General features: G+C 37.0%; 1 protein-coding gene across 1 annotated transcript in view; it reads left to right on the top strand.

Annotated features, from left to right (window-relative positions):
* RIMS2 (regulating synaptic membrane exocytosis 2) overlaps positions 1-23082 on the top strand; it is a 517795-nt gene that overhangs the window by 300416 nt on the left and 194297 nt on the right. Inside the window, exons 17-19 of the mRNA XM_075920242.1 lie at positions 342-404; positions 15102-15281; positions 16402-16511. Coding sequence (XP_075776357.1) covers positions 342-404; positions 15102-15281; positions 16402-16511 — 353 coding nt within the window. The remainder of the gene's footprint in view (positions 1-341; positions 405-15101; positions 15282-16401; positions 16512-23082) is intronic.

The following is a 23082-nucleotide window of genomic DNA, read 5'->3' as shown; positions in this document are numbered from 1 at the left end:
CATGCACTAAAAGAAAATGGATTTGTTGCATGCAAAAGCATTGAAGGATCAAACCTTAAAGAAAGAAGTAAATGGTTAAGTAAACTTCTTGAAAATTATATAGTTACCTTACTGAAATAAATTGGGAATTGTATCTGGAAAAATATACATAACTGTTGCCAGAAGGCACCTGTTTTCCCTGATACCTCTTAGCAAAGAAGAGGAAACACAGAAAACATATTGGAAGCAATTGAAAAAAATCTCTAGATTAGTGAGAAGCAAATATGACACATGAATTATAGTGTTATTAATATTACCTATGTATATTTATAACACCTCTTTATTTTAACTGCATTGTAAAGGTGGTACAATGGTGCAAGTTCATGGGCAGATCATGTAGTCAATGGTTCAGCTGAAAACTATGGGTAAGTAAAGAGTGTAGTGCTACCAAATGTGTGTTCCTAATCTGCTTCTAGAGTTTACTAATTGTAGTAGCAAATTTGATTTCTTAGGTCATGTAAATGATCCTTCATTTCTTTCTTTCCCCACTGACCCCAGAAAAGGTGTATTTCTTGGCCTGTCTCTTTCCAAGGTTTTCAAGATAGAAAGAACAGGGATGATTCTAGAACTTCTTTATGTGAATGTAGTAATATGTTGGGTTGTTCTTGAAAAGAAGGACTATGGAGTACAAAGGACATACAATTTGGAACAAGATAAATTGAAGTCTTCTAGCTCTTATTGCAGAAATAGCCCCTTTGATACTTGTTCAGTTTTTCTTGGGAAAGCAAGCACATCATTAAAGGCATATAGTGATCATTTCAGAAGTTCTCACTCCCATTGACTTACTGGGAATTTTTCCATAGTGAGGGTTGGTTAAGGCGTTCACCAGTGGACATGCTTTTCTTTGATTTGATTTGCTTTGCCCTTTACCTTTACCTTTCAACAATTTGTGGGGCCCCCACCACTTTGATTTATTTTAGGATACATTTGAATTCATTATGTAAAATATAACTACCATTTATCTGTCTCAAACCTATAATATGTTAAATCTAAAAACTGTTTTAAACTATACAAAAATAAAGCCTGTAAGTATAATGGATATGTTAAATGCTACATGTGTTGTGCCAATTTTTGAATATATAGTACTGTAGAAAAAAATCCAAAACTGTTGAAAGAGTGCAAATTTATATTTTCATTTTTTTCGTTAGTAACATTATTAGTGGCTTAGTTTGGAAATAGTGTATTTACTCATTTTTCTTTAGTGGCAAAAAATAGATATTTAATTTTGCAGAAATATTTAGTTAAATGTTATTTATCTGTATAAAATGGATGAATGAATATTTTAGATGCTACAAGCATGAACAATTTAACCCTGTATATTTAAAGAAATTAAAGATCCATGTTTCCATATTTTAGTATCTATAGATTTAACTAAAATAGTAATTTGTATTTGCTCTGTATGGTCCAGTGTTAATGGAAAGTTTTCTGTCAGCCATCTCGTCTGACATCCTTGTAACTCAAAGGTCATCAACTCCTCCCAGCACTCACACACTAAACTCAACAATCGAAGTTAAATCAAGTATCACATCTCACAGATGACTAGACTCTTATGTGCTACATGCATAGAATAGGAGAGACTGAGGTGCACCAGTGCCCAAGGGCCTTCACAGTGGCAGGAAAAAGGTTGAGATATACCCAGATAATCCTGGCAAGTGACCTCTACCCACAAGCTGCAGAGAAAGGTGAAAATCCCCCAAAGTCACTTCCAGTCTGACATTGGAGAAAATTATTTCCTAACCTTAGTTAGATCTTTACCATGTCAGCAAGGAACAGCCAGCCAAGCACTTGAGATAATTCTCGGTGCCACCTCAGAGCTCTGCCTCACTTTGTCCAATGTCCCCTTTTCCAGCCTTTGTCATTCCTAATCTTTTACAGGAAGGAGGTTAAAGAACCCTACTAGAATATATTTTTTGGGGGGAGGAGGTAACCTCTTTCCGACACTGCAGCCATGTGAAACCCTGAAACATGAATAAGACCAGCACCCCCGACCTTTCCCAGCAATCCTATCATGATTGCACTTAAATTTGTCCATCTTTCTTTTAAAACTAAGTTGCTGTCCCCACATCATTTTCCAGGAGGCTGTTTCAGAGCCTCACCCTCTAAAAGTTAGACATCTTATTTTTTCATTTCCAGCCTGAGTTTGCTGATGAGCATTTTATATCTCTTTGGCTATGTCTACACTACAAAGTTAGTTCGAACTAATGGACGTTAGTTCGAACTAACTTTAATAGGCGCTACACTAGCGCTCCGCTAGTTCGAACTTAATTCGAACTAGCGGAGCGCTTAGTTCGAACTAGGAAAACCTCATTTTACGAGGATTAAGCCTAGTTCGAACTAGCTAGTTCGAATTAAGGGCTGTGTAGACCCTTAATTCGAACTAGTGGGAGGCTAGCCCTCCCCAGGTTTCCCTGGTGGCCACTCTGGCCAACACCAGGGAAACTCTATGCCCCCCTCCCGGCCCTGGACGCTTAAAGGGGCACGGGCTGGCTACGGTGACCGTGCCAGGTGCAAGACTGCCAGCACCCAGCCAGCATACCCTGCACCTGGCACGGATCGAGCCAGCCACCCGATGCCCCCAGCCCTCCCCCTCTTCCCGGGACCAGGCTGGCGGCTCCCGGGAGCTTGCCCGGGACCGCAAGAGGCGGGCACCTGCCTGGGCTAGTGCGGACATCGTGGACCTCGTCCACGACCTCCGCACTAGGCACAGGAAAGTGTCTGGCTAGGGCAGGAGAGCTGCCAGCCTGGCATCCAGGAGCAGGTGTGCATGAAAATCAAGGTGGTCCACTTAGACCCCCAACCCTGAGCCCTGAGCTTAAATGGCCGTACTGGGTCAGACCAAAGGTCCATCTAGCCCAGTAGCCTGTCTGCCAACAGCGGCCAACCCTAGGGACCCTGGAGGGGATGGACCGAAGACAGTGACCAAGCCATTTGTCTCGTGCCATCCCTCTCCAGCCTTCCACAAACTTTGGGCAGGGACACCACTCCTACCCCCTGCCTAATAGCACTCCATGGACCCAACCTCCATGACTTGATCTCACTTCCCTTTCAACTCTGTTCTAGTTGTAGCCTTCACAGCCTCCTGCAGCAAGGAGTTCCACAGGTTGACTCTTTGCTTTGTGAAGAACAACTTTCTGTTACTAGTTTGAAGCCTGCTACCCATTCCTTTCCTTTGGTGTCCTCTAGTCCTTCTTTATGGGAACTAATGAAGAACTTTTCTGTATGCACCCTCTCCACCCAACTCCTGCTTTTAGAGACCTCTATCCTGTCCCCCCTCCGTCTCCTCTTTTCTAAGCTGAAAAGTCCCAGTCTCGTTAGCCTCTCTTCATATGGGACCTGTTCCCAACCCCTGATCATTTTAGTTGCCCTCCCCTCTCCCAGCCTCTCTCTTCCCCTCTCCCACCTCCTTTTCCCAGTCTCCCCCAGTTTTGTTCAATAAAGACAGATTCCATTTTTTACCACAATTGTCCTTTATTTTGTACATCAAGAAGAGGGGCTAGGGAAGGGTAAGTGGAAGGAGGTGAGGGAGGAATGGGGTACGCACCCCCGATGGAGAGGACTGGGCTGGCTCTGCAGGCTTCTGGGGGTGGAACCTCTCCTGCAGCCCCCCAATTGCCCCCTCTCCCCAGATGGCAGCCTGTGGCAAGTGCAGCCGGGCTGATGGCCGAGTGCTGTGATGTGCCCAGTGTGGGTACTTTGGGCAATCCAAGCCAGGACTGCTTTGCAAGCGGGGCACCCCTGAGAACTGTGTGTCCGGGGTGGGGGTCGGGTCCCTTTAAGCACAGCCCTCGGCTAGCCTGAGACAGCATCTCCACGCTCTAAGTCCTCCTCTGATGCCCTGCCGGCACTGCTTCCAGCCATCCTTAAGCCTGGTTCAGGGTCCACTCAATGTGGACATGCTAGTTCAAATTAGCAAAACGCTAATTTGAACTAGTTTTTTAGTCTGGATCCGTTAGTTAGAATTAGCTTAGTTCAAATTAACTAATTCGAACTAAGTTAGTTCGAATTAACATTGTAGTGTAGACGTACCCTTTGTTCTTTTGTTAACAGTGTTCTTCAGTTTATATAGCTCTTCATCATTTACCTCCCAAATGTATTTAAAGAAAGCAATTATGTCTCCTCTTAGCCACCTTCTGTTTTGGAAAGATAGAGACTAAAAGAGACTAAAGGAGCCTATCAATGTGATTTTTAATATATATATTTTAATAGACAAGTATGAGAAAATAAAAAAAAAAAACCTGTGTTCCTATTCTGTAGCTACAGTAGGAGCAGACTTTTGGATGGGCTCCAGACAAAGATCATCCAACACACTTGGGACCACTCCTTCTTTCCTGTCACTTTTTTCTGTGCACTTACCCTGCCAGCTGAGACTTCTATTTTAGTTTTACTGGTACTGGGAGCATCCTCTTGCAGAGCCTGAGGAAGAGCATGCATGTGAGGTCCCCCTAGAAAAGTGTGTTAGCATCATGAAAATGATCATCAATAAAACAGTGAAACAAAGTGCTTTCAAATGCACAAAGTTAACAAGCTGAAATGAGAGAAAAATGCTTTCTCTTATCCCTTTCTGTTCTAGATGTAAAATATATTACTTGTGATAGTATTAGGCACAAAATGTTCCACTGATTATTTGCTTTCCAAGTTGACAGCTTCCCTTTAATACAAGATTCCATCAGCATATCTGTAATTAAATGATCTATGAGTAGTTGAATTATAAAAACATATATTTGTACTGTAAATTGACATACCACATCCTAGCTGCTTCTTGTTTTCTTTTAACTCAAAATTAGAAAAATAATATTAATTTGGTCAATTTAAACTTATGCTATGGAAAAAAAAGTTATAGTTCTAAACTGCTTTGTTGCACTAGAAACTTAAAATATATCTTTACTATTTATGTGATTTTTTTTTGGCTCAGCTCATAATTGAGGTTGATATGGTTAGGTATTAAAGGAAAAAAATCAAAGTTCGTTATTCAAGAAACAAAATGTGTTGGTACAATGTGTTTGTTATTCAAGAAACCATTTCCATGATGATTGGTATGGGTGGTACAACAAAGAAAAAGTTGTTTTGAGGCAGCCGTGATTCAATCTGACATTTAAATAGATGAGAGAATATTTTTAATATTTTAAAAATCATTAATAATTATGCAAAATTTTCAGATAATGAAACAAATTCCATTAATATCAGTGAAATTAAACAAGGGATTAATTTCATGGACTTTGGGTCAAACTCTGACCTTATTAAAATCTGTGGCAAAACTTCCATTGACTTTGATGGAGCCAAGTTTATACTCTATGACTAATCCCACTAAGATATGGCACTATAGCCTAATGCTTAAAGTTAAATAGATGCATATATATTTCCAGGAAACAAGTCTTTTAAAGCAATTACTAATGGAAAATAAAGGAAAATTAAATCAGAAATTGTGTTATTGCAACTTGCAAGTTTTGGAACAAAACCCCTTAAGCAAGGAAATTCAGAGCAGAGGTTGAGCCTTTGCCACTAATGACTTGTAGGCTGAATTATATGCCATGTGTTTCATCCACATATATGTACTGTTCAACCCTGCAAGATGCTGAGCACTCAAGCTTAGTCCAGCAAAACATTCAACTGTAATTCTGAGCTTCAGAACAGTCCCATGGACATCAATAGAAATACTCATGTCTTTTTGCTGGATTGTACTAGAATGCTCAGCACCTTCAAGGAATGAGCCCTTATTGGGCAATGTTTCTGTTTGTATTGCTTGATATTGCCTTTACTCCTCTTTCATTAAATTACATATTCAGTAGAGAATTTTGACAATTGCTACGGTGCACCACAGTTTTCCATTTTAAGGTGCCATTTTAATTAAATATTTCAGAGCTTTCCTGTGAGTGGGTGAATTTACATATACTCTGAAGTATCTGGGGGGAAAATAGTGTTTTAAAGATATAACGTATGACTTAGTTCTGGATTTGAATGCTCGTATAATTTTAGTACTTCCACTAACATTTATCTGATTATATTTTTATGATGTCTAGAATACTTAGTTATAGGAATGGGCTATGGGAGAGGGAAAGGCAGTAGAAGAGAAATTAGAAAGTGGTTGTTGAGATACAAACTACTGCTGAAAGAACTGTGTACCTGTAGGTGATGGGAGGAGGGAAAAGAAGTCCCTTGAATATAAAAAATCTGGGATAATTTGTTTTCTAAATAATATACTAAAAATTTTAGCAAAATGGTGTGTACATTTCTTCATGTTCACAGTGGAAAAAATACTTTGCATAAATGTCCTACGATTCGAATTGATTTTCCAAAGATTTTTATATTAAAATTCAAAATTGAATTTAAAATTAAGGAGCCATATTGAAATAAAAATGTGCTCATTTTTTGAGAAATCATCTTAGGGCTTGTCCATACAGAGACACAATGTGTGACAAGATGGACTGTAAATGTACCTTGCAGTAGCAAGTACTAACTGAACCTGCGGATCCCATTACTGCGCACTAAAAGTTCTGTAGTGCAATCTTATACTTTGCTGTTTAAACAGCTGTAGGTCAATGTGCACTACAGAATGGTTAGGACTTGTCTTCACTTAGCTTGAGTTAGTACCCTAGGCTATGTCTAGACTGCAAGCCTCTTTCGAAAGAGCCTCTTTCGAAAGATACTTTCGAAAGAGCCTCTTTCGAAAGAGAGCGTCTAGACTGCACGTTGAACTTTCGAAAAAGCGGCTTGCTTTTTCGAAAGAAAGCATCCAGTGAGTCTGGATGCTCTCTTTCGAAGAAGCCCTATTTACATTGAAGAACGCCTTCTTTCGAAAGAGGAACTTTCGAAAGAAGGCGTTCTTCCTCGTGAAATGAGGTTTACCGCCATCGAAAGAAAAGCCGCGTTCTTTCGATTTAATTTCGAAAGAACGCGGCTTGAGTCTGGATGCAGGGGAAGTTTTTTCTGAAAAAGGCTACTTTTCCCGACAAAACCCTGACTCTGAACACAGCCCTAGTGTCCACAGTTCAAAACAGCACTTGAGTTCCACATTATTTGGATTAGCAGTTTAGTGTTTGAATTAGCAAAGTAATTGAATTAGCTGCTGTTGAGTTGCAATAATTTGAGCTGATGCATCCTCCCTGCATTAGTAGCTGGACCATCAGCTTCACTCAGGCTTCAACCCTCCTTCTTCTGAAAGGTCATCTATCCCAAGGCCAAAGCACCACTTATTTCAAGATAGAGATTTTTGTGTGGACAGGAGTCAAATTAGGGGCAATGCTACAGTTATAACTCCAGCTAACTATGCTATGAAGATACACCCTTTGTGCACTATAGCAGGGCCTGCAAGATCAGTTAGTGTGCAGCAGGCTAGTGTGTGCACATTTGTACCCAGCTGGCTTTGTATCAAGTCCCTTGCTGCAGACAACTCCTTAAAATCTAAAAGTGGAAAGTGAGATTCTTTAACTTAACCTAACAATGTCAACGCCTCACGGTGCTGTGTCTGCTTTCATTTGAAAATAGTATTAAATATAATCTGTGGCAACTGGAGATTTATTAGAAAAATTATTAATAATTAGAACGTCCTGAATCCTCTTTCTGAACAGTACACTACTCTACTTGTACTAAGTCTTGGAAGACAGTGAGATTTTTTTTTTAATATTAAACTGAGATATAATGTAAGGAAAAACTATTAAGGTAACTTAGAAGTATTTTTAAAATGAATTAGTTATTTTTTCTCTTTTCTTCCAAGATATACCTTGTTGAACTCACATTATTATGAGCTGTGTAAAACATTGTAATGAGTTAAAACCTCATTCAAACTGATGTATGAATGCACTCTTCATTTAAGATTCTGTAAGAGATATTTAAGGGGGCACACCTAAAACAAGGCCAAATAGAATTATCTTGGAAACTAGCTTTATGTGGGTAGGAGATTCCACTGGGTATTATGAGTGAGGCTATGTCTAGGACTTGCGCTAGCACTTGATTGATAAAACTTTTGTCATTCATGGGTGCTTAACCACCCTCCAATGAATGACAAAAATTCTGCCACTGCAAGTTAAAGTGCAAAGGCTGCTTTGCTTTGATGGCAGGAGTGCTCTGCTGCCAACAAAACCAAACCTCCTCTTTGGGGGTTGGAAGTATTTTGTCTACACAAGTGTTAAACAATGTTCACACAGGCTGAATTTTAGTGATGGAGCTGTGTCAACATAGTCTTATTGCTTAAAGCTGTGTAGTACAGACATATCCCTAGTGCAGGGGTGGTCAACCTGTGGCTCCAGAGCCACATGCGACTCTTTGGAAGTTAATATGCTGCTCCTTGCATAGGTACCAAATCCAGGGCTGGAGTGACAGGTGCCAACTTTCTACTGGGCCAGAGGGTTCTCACTGTTCAACCCACAGCTCTGCCCTAGGCCCTTTCCTCCTAGGATCCTGCCACTTCCTACCCTCTCCACTGAGCCTGTCACACTCATGCTTCCCCTCCAGTCACTCCCACTGAGAAAGAGCTGATCATTGTGGGCAGGAGAAAAAGGAGAAGGAGGCACTGACTGGTGGGCGGGGGTATGCTGAGAGTGGTGCTGGGGAGATGATCAGGGCTGGTGACATAGAACTGTTGATCTTTGGCAATGAGCATTGGAGAACTCTGGCTCCTTTTCAGGTTTAGGTGGGCCACCTCTGCCCTAGTGTATGAGTGCAGATGTGTGTGAGGGAAAGCAGAACACACACAAACTGAGAACAGAGAAAGAGGAAGAGTCAAAAACGCAAGCAAGTCCAACAGTACCTTGTTAGCACCATGAGACTCTGACAAAAGTTAAATAGACAGATTCTCAGTATGTTGGCTTAAGAGATTTGAGGCTTTAATCTAAGAAACTGAACTTCTTTCCTTTGGTTCCTCCATCATTTGCTGAAGCAAGACATATATTCCTTGTAAATAAACTAGGATGCATCAAAAATACTAGGCCATCAATTTCTGCTTCCAAGTAGAATGTTCCCTGGGTCCAGAAATTTGGCTAACCACTCAGGTCAAAGATGGCAGCAGTATTAAGTGAATTGGCTTCATAGGAAGAAGAAATAGGAAAAGATTATTTTAAAAAACTTGCTAAAATATTTCTGTAATAGCATTTCTAATATTAACAGATGCCATGAGACTGTGATGTGGTATAAAGATTTTATTCGTACTTGCTCAGGATGACTAGTATAATTCAGTCATGGCATTTTTCATTTGTAATGAAACCATTCCGAACTGGTGTAATGAAGAGTCAGATAATGAATGTGGTTCTACTGAAAATCTTTATACAATATCATATCTTATTCTCTATTCAATTATCACCTATACACACACCTCATAGTTTATTATATACATGATTGACTATTTACTAGAGTCGATGCAAGCATTGAATTCTTTTCTGCACTAAATACCAACCAGAATGTTCTTTTATATTATGTTAAGCTACTTTATATGTATTTGATTATGATCTTCTTAAAAATGAAATTAACCTGCTGCTGCTAACTAGTTATTTCTTTATCTCTGTGCCGTAACAATGAACTGCTACTTCACATCTTCACACATTTCCTTTTACAATATTCATGATTCAATGGTTATTACTAGAAATCTCACTTTTTGCAGACATGCTTATTTATATTGTGCTAACAGAGGATCTTGTGTCTGTGACTAAACAGCAAAGTTCCTATAGCTAGTAGAAGAACAGAATGTCCGAGGATTGAAATCCAGCAACCTTCCACGGACACTGACAGGTATCCCATTTGATAGCAGCTGCCCTATTCTTGAAGTAGTGACAATTAGTTATTGTACCTTGCTTATAGAAGTAGTGAAAGCCTGATATGATCATAAAACTTTTATTAAAAACCCTTGCATATTACATAGTAATTCTGCTTCATTTATACATTTTTGTCTTCAGTTCCTTTTTAGAAGGACATATTAACTACTTCAGAAATTTTCACAAGCTGATTTTAATTGGCCTGCTGCTATAACCTGGTTTTAATGTACTGTGCAGAGTAAAATTAATATTTCACATGGAATATCAGCTAAAATATTGGAAGAATGTCCAATTATTTTGGTGATAGAGATGCAGCTGTGTTAGTCTGGTCTAGCTGAAACAAAAGACAGGAGTATGCAGCACTTTAAAGACTAACAAGATGGTTTATTAAGTGATGAGCTTTCATGGGCCAGACCCACTTCCTCAGATCAATCAGGTTTAAGAACAGTGTCTGAGAATTTTGTCTGTCTGCTATGTCTACTGGACAAACTTCTCAGACACTTCGCCAAAGAATCAATGCACATAAAACAGACATCAGGCTCTCTCACAGAGAGAAAACTGTTGCTTGCCATTTTAACCAGACTGACCATTCTCTCAATGACCTTAAAACATGCATATTGCTTCAAAGAGGTTTTAACTCCAGACTTCAAAGAGAAGCCTCAGAACTGTCATTCATGCTTAAATTTGACACTTTGCGTACGGGTCTTAACAAAGATGCTAATTATCTCACCCATTACAAAGATAGCTTCCCCAATTATCACCCCTAATGTCATTACCTCACATACACTAACCTTCCCCCCTCACCCCTTCTCTGTTCTTAAACCTGATTCGTCATTTTTACGTGTTCACGTTTTTTTGATTGTATCACTTTGGTATATATGGTTGTGCCAATATTCTTCCACATATTGATCTGAGGAAGTGGGTCTGGCCCACGAAAGCTCATCGCCTAATAAACCATCTTGTTAGTCTTTGAAGTGCTGCATACTCCTGTCTTTTGTTTCAATTATTTTGGGAAACAGTGAGATGTCTGTGTGTTTGCACTGACAGCTTTTATGATTATTCACTGTTTAAAATTTTTGCATCCTAAAAGTCTTTCTGTATGAATGTACTTACATAAATCACTATTTATTCATTTCATGAGTATTCTCCTTTTTTATTTAAGAAAAGTAACATTAATTTTTAAATAATTAAAAATTAGAAATGCTAACTTTGTGCATCGAAAAAACTATGAACTTTGGACATTCTCAGAATGTGAGCATGAACCAATGCAAGTTAATAGGTAACTAAAGACATTATAGCCCCTCAGGTTAGATGCCAGTGAACAGAATTCATAATTATTACTGAATACTAGGGGTAACGTCTTGGTAATTCCAAATTTTGGCCTTTTAAAGTGTTTATTTTAAACTTACTTATAGTGCTGTTCCACATGGTGTCTTACTGAAACTTAAACTTTGTCAATGTGGGTATGTCTACATTGCAACACTGTTTTGCAATAACTAGCACTATTCTGAAATAACTTAGTCTGAGGCTGTGTCTACACTGCACCCCTTTTCCGGAAAAGGGATGCAGATGAGACAAGTCAGAATTGCAAATGAAACGGGGATTTAAATTTTCCCCGCTTCATTTGTATAAACATGGCTGCCGCTTTTTTCCGGCTCGGGGATTTGCCGGAAAAAAGCGCCAGTCTAGACGGGGATCTTTTGGAAAATAAAGCCTTTTCCGAAAGGTCCCTTATTCCTGATTTTAAAGAGGAATAAGGGATCTTTCGGAAAAGGCTTTGTTTTCCGAAAGATCCCCGTATAGACTGGCGCTTTTTTCCGGCAAAGCCCCGAGCCGGAAAAAAGCGGCAGCCATGTTTATACAAATGAAGCGGGGAAAATTTAAATCCCCGCTTCATTTGCAATTCTGACTTGTCTCATCTGCATCCCTTTTCCGGAAAAGGAGTGCAGTGTAGACACGGCCTGAGTGTACACAACAGGCAGTTATTTCAAAATAGGATCAAAATACTGTCAAGCTGGAGGATTTCTTACTTCAACTCCTGTAACCCTCATTGTATGAGGAATAAGGGAAGTTGGAGGAAAAGCACTCTATTTCAAAATAAGTGCAGTGTAGGCACTTCCTGGGTACGTCTAAACTACGTTTTATTTTCGAAAGAGGCTATGGGAATTTGCATATCTTCTTCCAGTCTCACTTTCAAGAGCAGAGCTTTTGAAAGTGAAAGTACATAGTGTTAAAGGAGAAGTGGGAGGCCATACTGACATTTCATTAGATTTAAAAATGAAAACTTTTTTTTCAAAAACCATGTAAATCTCATTTTTTAAGGAAGAGTGGGTTTTTTTTGAAAAAGGGGTTTTAAGGAAGAGTGTTTTTTTTCGAAAAAGGGATTTTTTCCCCGAAAAAACTATGTCCAGATTACTTTCACTTTCAAACTTTCCACTTTTGAAAGTGAATTGAAAGAAGATATGCAAATTCCCATAGGATTTACATATCCTCTTTCGAAAATACAGTGTGGTCTAGACATAGCCCCTATTTCAAAATAAGCTATTTTGAAATAAGATACGCAATTGACGTAGCTCTATTTGTGTAATTTATTTTGAGTTAAGCTCTGCAGTGTAGATACACCCTGTGATAGATATGCTTGGTTAAGATATAAACACCGACTATCCATTCTTTATCGGTGTGTGGAAGAATTATGTGCACAAATCTCCCACGCACTGATAAGAGAATAGACCACTTAACGTGAATGTTCTTTGGCATTAGAGATAGAAGGATGGTGAAGTACATAGTGTTAAAGGAGAAGTGGGAGGCCATACTGACATTTCATTAGATTTAAAAATGAAAACTATTGCACAAAGTCTGTTGATATTGCACAGGAGTTTTAAAAGACTTTACTGTTGTGGGTGTTGGGTTGCTGTAATGCTGACTGTCAGTTTTTCCTCTTTAAAAATGGCTTTCAGTAGTTCATACACAACAAGTTATGATCATATTTGATGGGCTTTGCAAAAGCACCTTAGTGACTTCAGTACTCATGACAGTAGGAGTTATGCCCCAAAGTCATTTAGGAATTTTAAAAATTTCATCCATTCACTATTATGGCCAGATTGTGACCAATTCAGCCATATATAGTAAGTGATTTGGAGTTCCATTTCTGCAGCTGGTTCTTTGGCTGGCATTGTATCTCTTCTGCAGATTATAGCATGTTCACCTCTTCTGAAGAGGGCACAAGGACCAGGTCCTGGTAAATCCCAGACAAAATACCTAACTCCTATAGTAGGCAGACACTGCCTCTTTTATAGAAACAAGCACAGGAAGCATCTCTAGTCCTCCAATGTTTTCATTCTCCCTTTGCATAAGAAATGCTGTTGTGCTTGGCCCTTCTGTAGCAGGCAGAATAAAGAGAAAGAACTTTCATGTGCCAACTAATTCTTTGTCCGAGCTGCACAGGGACTAGGCATAGTCCCGCTTCAGTCATGTGCTATTTATATAATTCAGGTCCAGGAGGGAATTGCTCCCCTTAGAACTTATCTTCAGTAGCCAGAAAAAGTTTATTTTGTCATCAGCATGTGGATTCTTGGTTCCCTTCCTCATCATTTGTAGCACTGGCAGCCTTCTTTAAATGGTTATCTAACCTAAGCAACATCTATTACAAAGCTAAGGTTACACTTTTTTGTTTATCCACAATGTTAAAGAAGCGAGACAGTGGATGTTTTGGCAGATCAAGCTTCCCATTCAGAAACAGAATTGATAGAGCCAGAAGAAGACATGAGGTAATCTTGTAGTTTTGTGTCAGGCTAGTTTTACTTCTCCCCTCATTGTTAGTGCCTTCAGTTTATAATTACCGTTGTGTGTCTCATTGTGGTGTATTTGTTTATTAGGAGCTTTAGAAGTAGGGTAATGGTGGCTGATATTATTCTGGGCCTATCTGTGGGAATTTCATTTTCTTTTCTCAGAGTCCAATTACTACCTCATGGAAAGCACGAAGAAACATTCATTTTAATGACTCTTTTATTGAAACACTCAGCAAAGTTAGCAACCCCAGAGAAAACTTTGCTCTGTCTCAGTACAGTCTTTTATAAAAATAATGTTGTTAATAATGTTAAGACTCTTCATAATGAGGCTTCCTGTGGTATCTCTCTCTATTTAAAATACTAATTAAAACTTGACTTTTGGTTACATTTAATCACCATCCAGTCACTCATTTTATTAACTAACTTCATTGTAAAATACCAGACTTACCTGTAGGGAGAGCCTTGAAAGGTAATATTAAATTAAGAGTTTGTAATTCGCTGGAGATTCCATCAACTCCATTGGAGGTGTGTGGGTTACAAATCTACTCAACCAATATGTACAACTTCATTTTAAAATTTAAAATAGATGTGTATATTTAAGAAAGTTGCTAGCCAATTTTTCCCCATTGTATTTCCCTTTGCAAGCAAAAGGATCAGATTGTAACCTGAGATAAAAAAGTACTACAAAAATCCAATAATTATTTAAGAACAAATGAAGCTGAACCCCACAAGTTATTTTGAAATATATCTTCATTTAGTCAATTTTGAAACCTCTTTATTTTCTTTTGACCATACTTTTTCCTTCCACTTCTCAATTTTTCCTCTTCCTGTCATTACATTGGCACCACAGGTTAGATGAAGGAAACAGGAAGATCATTTTTGCAAGAGACAAATCTTGTGTTACCTTGTAGAATATCTAAATATGTACTCTTCTAGTGGTAGTAGAGGTTTCTAATGACCAGAGCACTGAATACTGACTGTATGAAGCCATCATAAATGCATGGCGTATGTATTAACAGATGTTCTTTGTTTCTGAAGTTAAATCTTACAGATGACATCAATATATATAGCTTGTAAATACTGACTCTGGGCCCTGTCCTGCAAATCCTTTTTTATGTGTATTCTGATACTGAAATTAATGTAATTGGAAGGAACTACTTTTATGAGCAGAACCAGCAACTTATTAATATTAACAAGGCTTAATATTCTCTAATCAAATTTTTCCTTCAATGCTTGGTGTATTGGTATAGTTGGTTAACACTATATTAATGTTTTTACTGAGAAATTGTAAGGAAACAGATTATGGCATGGAAAGTTGTTATTGAGACACTGAAAACATGTCAGACCATTTATGAAGCTTTTTGGATGAGACAGCATACATCTATAAATACTGTATGTTATCAAGAAGCGAACTCAGAAAAGTTACCAAAATGTATATAACAGTGATTTTTCTCCAAACCAATACCATGCAGTATATTTATAACTAACAGAAAAATTAAAGGTCAACTGAGCTGCTTTTTGACTAACATTACAGGAATTGTGAAGCAGCAGCTAGACAGCCATATCAAAGATCCAGATCAACTGAACAGCGTCCTGTGCTAGAGCGGACCAACTCCCGCTCCCGATCCACAGAGCGTCCTGACTCAAACCTCATGAGGTCGATGCCTTCATTAATGACTGGAAGATCTGCCCCTCCTTCACCTGCCTTATCGAGGTGAAACAGACAAGTCAATCAAGCTAATTCCCTTTTGCCCCACCAACTCACATTTTATTTTCCCAGTAGCTAATGGTATTGCCTTCCATCTTTGGCTGATCACTAGTAGCAATAGATACTAACCCTGTCAGTGCCAACACACTACTTATATTCTATTGTGGATATAATGGTGTGGCTGCCATTGTAATTTGTTTACTAACGTATTTAACTACATTTGTTTTGTGATTTCTCATTTATCAGGAATCCTGGGTGGTTTCCGACATAAAACACCTCATAACTATCATGTTCTTCTTTTACAGAATGAGAAATTATTTGTGTTAATCTGACATCGCTTATGGAACAACCATCATAACAACATCAAATGAAACTATTTTTTAAAAAAAGTTTCTTTAATTAGATTGTTCTAATGTTGTGTATTAACCACTGTTTTTTCTGACTACATTTTACTGTGCCATAGTCTGTATTGTTCCTGTTTAAGTATATCACATTACTACAGATGCAGAAATTTAATAATTATGTAAACTCCTTTTAGTACAACTACAAGAAAGAAAATGTAACTATACATGGAGCTAATTTGGTTGAGTGGGAAATCGAATGAAACATCATCTTATTTTAGGACTGTAAAATATATTTCTTGGCTTTTTATAGTAAAAGCTAATTATATCAAGAAACAATTCCCAATGTAATTTTTCAGTATTTTACTTAATTTTCACTTAGTTAAACCCTCATAACTTCATTGTCAGGCAGAGGAGCTTAAATGAGTATAAAAAGGAATAAGAATCTGAGCATGTGGCCCCTACATGGTTTTGTATCTATGCATGTATTTAATCAATGTACACATGCACATACATGCATACATACACACAGAAAATATGCCGAGTCAGCTACAAAAACATATTACATGTCAATATTTAGTCTTATTTTGGCTTTTTGCTTCAAGCAGAGTTTTCTCTGTTTAATTGGCAGCTAGTTCTCCTATGGAAAGGACAGCAGTGCCACTACCGTACCTCAAGTGTTCTAATTGTACCAAAAATGTCTTACTCATTTTATTAATTCTGTTTGTATTTAATGATTAATGTGGATTTTAATGGGCATGGGTTTTTTTGTGTGTGTTCTGTAGGGCACATCCTCGAACTGGGTCTGTCCAAACAAGTCCATCAAGTACTCCAGTAGCAGGACGAAGGGGCAGACAATTACCACAGCTCCCACCAAAAGGGACACTGGAGAGAAGTAAGTGTTATGTTTATGTGACTTCAGAATTGCTTGTGGATTGTTAAAAGGAAGGAAGGATTGGTTAGTATTTACTATCTTTCTTTTGGAATTTGAACCTCGCACTCTTCTTGCTGTGTAGAACCAGTATTTGCCAATAGTTTTGTGTTTTATACCATCCACCATTTATTTTAAAATCTAACATTTACTGGTGCTTGTATTAAACTGATCTGTATAATCAAAACAAATAAACGAGACCAAAGTGGCCTAGGTATTGACTCAAACCTGTTCCCACTCAAGTTAATGGGCATTTTGCACTGCTTTAATAGGAGCAAAGGGCCTTATATCAGTGTCTTAGTATTTTATTGATTCTAGTGTAATGAATATGCTTAATAAAATGTCAAATCCTGAAATGTTTTGAGTGCCCACTGTCTTCACTGGGAATTGAGAATGTAGCAACCTTTTTAGGGTAAAAAATCAGTATGTGATAGAATAGCAGTACAAACTCCTAGGCTAATAATAAAGGGAAAACAAAGGGTGATTAACTCATTCATAAGTATAGCGATCACTATACTAAGAATAAGAAAAAGGTCATCATTTTTAACAACAAAAATAAATACCAGCAAGATTCTTGGTGATGCGTATTTTATGGATACAGTCAATACTATTACTTTAAAAGCCTCACGAAAGCTTTATTTAGTAGACAAAACATTTTCAGGAGTCTTGAAAATCATAGGCATAAAGCTGCATTATTGGCGTCAAATATATTTTCAGCTTTTCCATTGATCATATCCATACATGCTTTGCAAAATCAGTCTAAATGCCCATACACTTTTTTTTCTCCTTTTGAAGATGTATGTTATACCTTTTGTAAAAGTACTGTTGTTTTTAATCCCTATTCTTTGGTTCCCTTTTTTTGTTTTATTTTTATTCTCCCTAGACAATGGAGACAAGGAGATAGAACCTTATGAAGGTCTGTACAAAAAGGAGGGTTTGTTTTCTGCTTGAAAGTCTTGTAGGAAGGCTGTATAAGCAAAAATAAACCCAACTGCAATTGATGTTGCTTGATTGCATAGATTTTGTTAGGTCAGTGGAAGGATTTTTATGATAATTATTCACTCATGTATTTTTCCCCATTTGTAGTTCATAAATTCTACGGTGATCACCCCTAAAATGTAGTATTTTGCTTCAAATAACATTACTTAAATGTGGCCTCAATTGAGCAAAATAATTAAACATGTGCCTAACTTTCAGCACATAAGTAGTCACTTTACATTAAATGAGACTCCTCCATGTGTGTAGGCATATGTGCTAGTATCTTACAGAATGACGTTGTATATGATTCCTTAGAAAATATAGAAAATATTTAGGCCCTGATCATACACAAACTTACATGAGTTGTCCTACTGAAATCATTTGGACTTCTCATGTGCGTGAAGTTAAACACAAGTATTGCTACTTGCAATATCAAGACCTTAGGAATATATTTAAATTGAAGCACGACAATAGTCCATTAATTTCAACTGGCTACTGAGCATGCTTAATGTTAAACCTGCACATACATTTGTATATGATTGGGGCCAGAGTGTTCACTGCAAATACACATGTAACATTATTTTGTTGTCTAAAGCAATTGCTGAAGTTTAAGTCATATCTACTGGACTGAGAAGTAAAAATTCCCTGAACCAAGGTAGACTTAAAACTAAAAGCAATAAGAATTTTCCTAAAAATTAATCTCCCCACATGGAAGTGAAAAATATTTTATATAATTAATGCCAGCTTTGATACTCGATTTCCTTCATGACAAACCAGAAGATATCAATTGCAGTCCTTTTTTATGTCACTGAGGGTCTATTCATATCTGTCGCAACAGATTTTTATTTAGTGTTTATGATGTTTATTTCAGTTTTGGAATCAAACTTTCTATGGGCATTACCCTGATGTGCACTTTTCTGAAGTGTCTTTTGTGTTGTGAAAATGCATATATTACAGCTAAATATAGTAAGGTTATGCCAGGAGATAGTATACTAACATGGAATCTGTGCTATTTTTCACTGTTTGCATATTCTATCCTTTTCCCTTACTCTTTGTTTGTGTTATCTGTTTAGATTGTAAACTTTTGCGGCCAAGATTGGCTATTATTCTGAGTTTGTATAGGACCTACCACAATGGGTACTCAGTCATTTTCTATGCCTCCCCATAATAAATACATTTTAAATGTATTTATTTAATAAATGTTTATGAGAAATCTAGAGTTCTTGATTGTACTAATATTATATGAGAAAATACACTGATGGTTTCAAAGCATAAATTCTTATTTTGTTTTTACTGAATATTAGTCTAAAAAGTAGATTTTTCTGAACATTTGGATTACAGGCAACTGTAAAGTACATAGACATTGGTTTTTAACATACAAAGTATGATCATATATTCAAGCCACAATGGCTAGACCTATACAATGGCTAGACCTATAGCATTTTACATTTTATACAGATGTGTACTTTTTTACACAATTTTTTCTATAATTTGTGAAGAAAAAATATAAATGTTGTTTTAGAGATTCTGTAGAATGAGTATAAATATTTTACTTTTATATCCTAGTTTATAAACCATACCCTTAATCTACTGAATCTTTGTCTCAATGGTCTACATAGGGTTTTTGGGGTTTTTGGTTTTTTCAGTGTGGAAAGAATAGCTCATGTTCCAATCAGAAGCCAGGTAACTCCATTTTGTGACTCATTGTATGCAGTTACTCAAGTCATAAGTAACCTCCGTCAGTGACTGAATGAGATTGTGATTACTATGCAGATTCCAATGTTCATATTGAAAACAAGTCTGACTTAATTGACAACTAGTGGTACCCAGAACATTGACCAAAATGGAAACTTATTTAATTAACAAATAATGAACAAAATTAGTAGAACACTGAGGCAAAAAAAAAAAAAAAAAAAAAAAACCAGCAGCACTAAAGGCAACAGCAAATAAAATTGAAAGTTGTCAGGCATTCTGCAGATTATTATTTATCATTATATGTTGTGTGATAGTACGCAGAGATTCCTGGCAAGCTCAGATACTTGTGCTAGGCATTGTACTAACACATGGTAAGAACTGGTCTGTAAGGGTATGTCTACACTGCGTCCCTAGTTCGAACTAGGGTAGCTAATGTAGTCATTCAAAGTTGCAAATGAAGCCTGGGATTTAAATATCCCGGGCTTTATTTACATGTTCCCAGGCACCGCCATTTTTAAATGCCCCATAGTTCGAACTACCTGCCCGCGGCTACACGCAGCACGGGCTAGGTAGTTTAAATTAAAGCTCCTAATTCGAACCACCGTTACTCCTCATTGCAGGAGGAGTAAAGGTAGTCCAAATTAGAAGCTTTAATTCGAAATACCTAGCCCGTGCCGCGTGTAGCCGTGGGCAGGTAGTTCGAACTACCGGGCATTTAAAAATGGCAGCACCCGGGAACATGCAAATAAAGCCCGGGATATTTAAATCCCAGGCTTTACTTGCAACTTCGAATGACTACATTAGCCACTCTGAACAAGGGCGGCAGTGTAGACATACCATAAGAGTGATGTAAATGTGGATAGACAGAAGACACATTTTCCCATGATTTAAAAAAAAAATGGCTGCACAGCATAAGATTGAGTACTGTATGTTGAATATGCTGGATTATTTATCTTTTTTGCATTTTAAAAACCAACCTTTTATCTTTGACGAGTTGAAATGTAGATGTTAATGTAACAAAAGAGATAATTAAAAATGTATCAAAGGGAAACAGACAGAAGTTAGTCCATGTCATCTCTCTATTGCACATGAAGGATAAAAGGTTTTTAAAAGATCATGATCTGATGATCCTTAATGTTGTGACTAATCTATATTCATTTCAGGCTTAGTACTTATTACACATGTCTGAAGAAAATAGTAAAAGTGCTATGATTCTAGATGGAAACAAAGCATAGCTCCTCAGTCTAGGTCCCCTTTTGCTGTAGCTGAGTATTCAGCTTTTAGTGTGTAACAGTGTGAAAACTTGCTTTACACTATGGTGACTGCTGGTGGCGGCAAGGGGCCATTCTCTTTTCAAGAGTTTAGTTGGGAAACCATAGTTGCTTTGGCTAGCTGCTATATTTATGATCTTTTTGTGTTGATGAGCCAGTACACAAGTCTTGTACTGCACTGAAGTGTCTGGATCTAGAAGGTGGCTTTGTTTGTTTTGTTTGTGTGCTTTTTATGTATGTAATATTTCAAGGGAATTTTCACATTTGAAAACATTTTTTAAGGTTGAATTCTGCATATGGTATGGCACTCCTTAGATTCATAGAAAATTATTTCTTTCTGGTTTTCTGTGTGTCTGTCTTTCTCTCTAGTGTAACCATTAACAAGGAATTAGAAATAGAACATCATACTCAATGAGAAAGCAAAATTCAAATAATTATTTGAAAATTCTGTGAGAAACTGTAAATAACAATGAGAAAATGCAATGTATGAGTAAAAAACAAATTAACTGAATGCAAAAAAATGGACTTATAGAAAGACATGTCCAACTCAGCATGCTTTTTTACTCTTCACTATAGCTACTATGTTCACAGATATGTTATATAGGAAGAGTTCTGGTTCTTTTTTATGAGTACTCATTAGTACATGAAATAGGTCAAATACAATTTATATTTTAATAGATTGTTTATCTTATACCGGCTGATGTAATTAATGACTCTTTTGCACTTTTTCATATGGCAGTAAAATCTACATGTACTTATCCTAGCACTTCCATTTTAATTGTAGTTCCTAAACAAAAGTTAATTGAGCTAATATTTTTGTTGAATTCTGGGTTTTCTGAAATTCAGCTAACTTGCTGTTTAGTTGCAAATTGATTAACATCCTCTTTTTTATAATTTTGCAAGTGAAAGAATTGGGTTTGGGGCATTATTTACATTGCTCTTAGTGGGCATATGCAGGTAACTCTCAAATTTGTAGTAATGATTTGTCCACATAATTAAAACAGCTGTTGACTGATTCAAGAGTTGTTGCAAGAAAAAACAAAACCAAACTAGAGTGGATGCTTTAGCTTTAGATCTTTAAAGCTTATACCGTGCCTGTTTTTCTCTGCTTCAGTAATTATTATCTGCTTTCCTATGCATCACTAATTAATTCAGAAACCATCAGGTCAGGAAAATTAAGGGCCACATCCTTCCTTTTTCCTTTCACAAAGCTTTCATTGAACTAAGTGGAAGTCATGCATAAAAAAGCAAAAGAGAATTTTGCGCTACTTGAATTAAGTGCACCCACATACACAGGATTTATTTCACCTCTGATTGACTTAACAAAATTATTTGTGCCAAATAGTGAGGAATTGTCTATTATTTGTTTGATATTTGTTGTTTATTTGATCAGCTTGTAACAACAAATACATGTTTTTGTCTCACTTTTTTTTGTTTTGTTTTGCTTATATGAATGCAGAAGGAGATGAAGAAAACAAGCATATTGGAGAGCAGGGGTCAGAGGTTGAGGCAGGTCTGTCTGACCACATCTGCATATCCCCTTTAGATATATTTCCCTATGAGCACATATGCAAAATTCTCTAGGTAGCTTGGAAATATATTAAGATGCAAAAACCAGACAGTAATAATTTCATTTAATTTAAGACCATAGCAAACAAATTCAGTGCATCACGGATTATTCACTGATTTTAAAATGCTTAAAGGGACCATGTAGAGCATTTCTCAACCAAATGTTTAACCTAAAAAATTTTTATAATCGTATCCACTGGCTAATAGATATCCATTTTTATTAAAATCCTCTACGCTGCCACAAAGAAGAAATCTCACCAATTATTATATGCATAGTATTGAAATATTTTTCTTGTGTTTCCTCCAATCATCAGAATAAGCCCAGGTTAATTAACAAATCCTGACCCAGACACATGCTAACATTCATAATGCTTTTGAAAAACAAAGTCAAGACTTTGCCATATTGCTGTGTTGTCTGTAAAAATAGAGATGTGCAGCTAGGACACAGATAGTGTTTACAAAGTATAAAACTGGTAGAGAAGATTATGTTATTTTAAACTCCTAATTATGTATTTCTAACAATGGCCCTGATCTAGCTTGCAAGAAATTTCACTTACAGTAACACACAGAGCTCAAAAGGATTTATTCAGCCATCTATACTTTTGCACCCTGCCTCTCAGCAATGTAAATGTATAGATACACATATTACAACTCAAATAGGTCAAAGGCAGTCTATCAATTACAATTTTCTGGTTAAAGCTCAACTCCCAAATAGTATAGTCTGTGGATATAGTCTTTGACCTATAGCATTTATTTAGTTTCATAGTGCAATTAGTAGTATAATGTAGTTGTCCCTATGTGATAATAGACACCCACTGTTTTTATTAAATTGCATATTTTACATTATTGTTTTTTGTTGTGTCTTTGTATGTATTGTACTGTTTTGTGATAGTTCAAACATAATGCATGTATTTGTGTTTGCATAGTTTGCACTTTCCTCTTGTGTGCTATGCATAAGTTATTCCTATTGTTATTTGTGTTAATTATTAATCATCGTTGTCTGTTTTAATATCATAAAGATT

Source organism: Pelodiscus sinensis, chromosome 2 (assembly GCF_049634645.1).
Source record: "Pelodiscus sinensis isolate JC-2024 chromosome 2, ASM4963464v1, whole genome shotgun sequence".
In the NCBI taxonomy this organism is placed as follows: domain Eukaryota; kingdom Metazoa; phylum Chordata; order Testudines; family Trionychidae; genus Pelodiscus; species Pelodiscus sinensis.
Note: the sequence above shows the minus strand (reverse complement) of the source record. Positions and strands in the feature narration are given on the sequence as shown.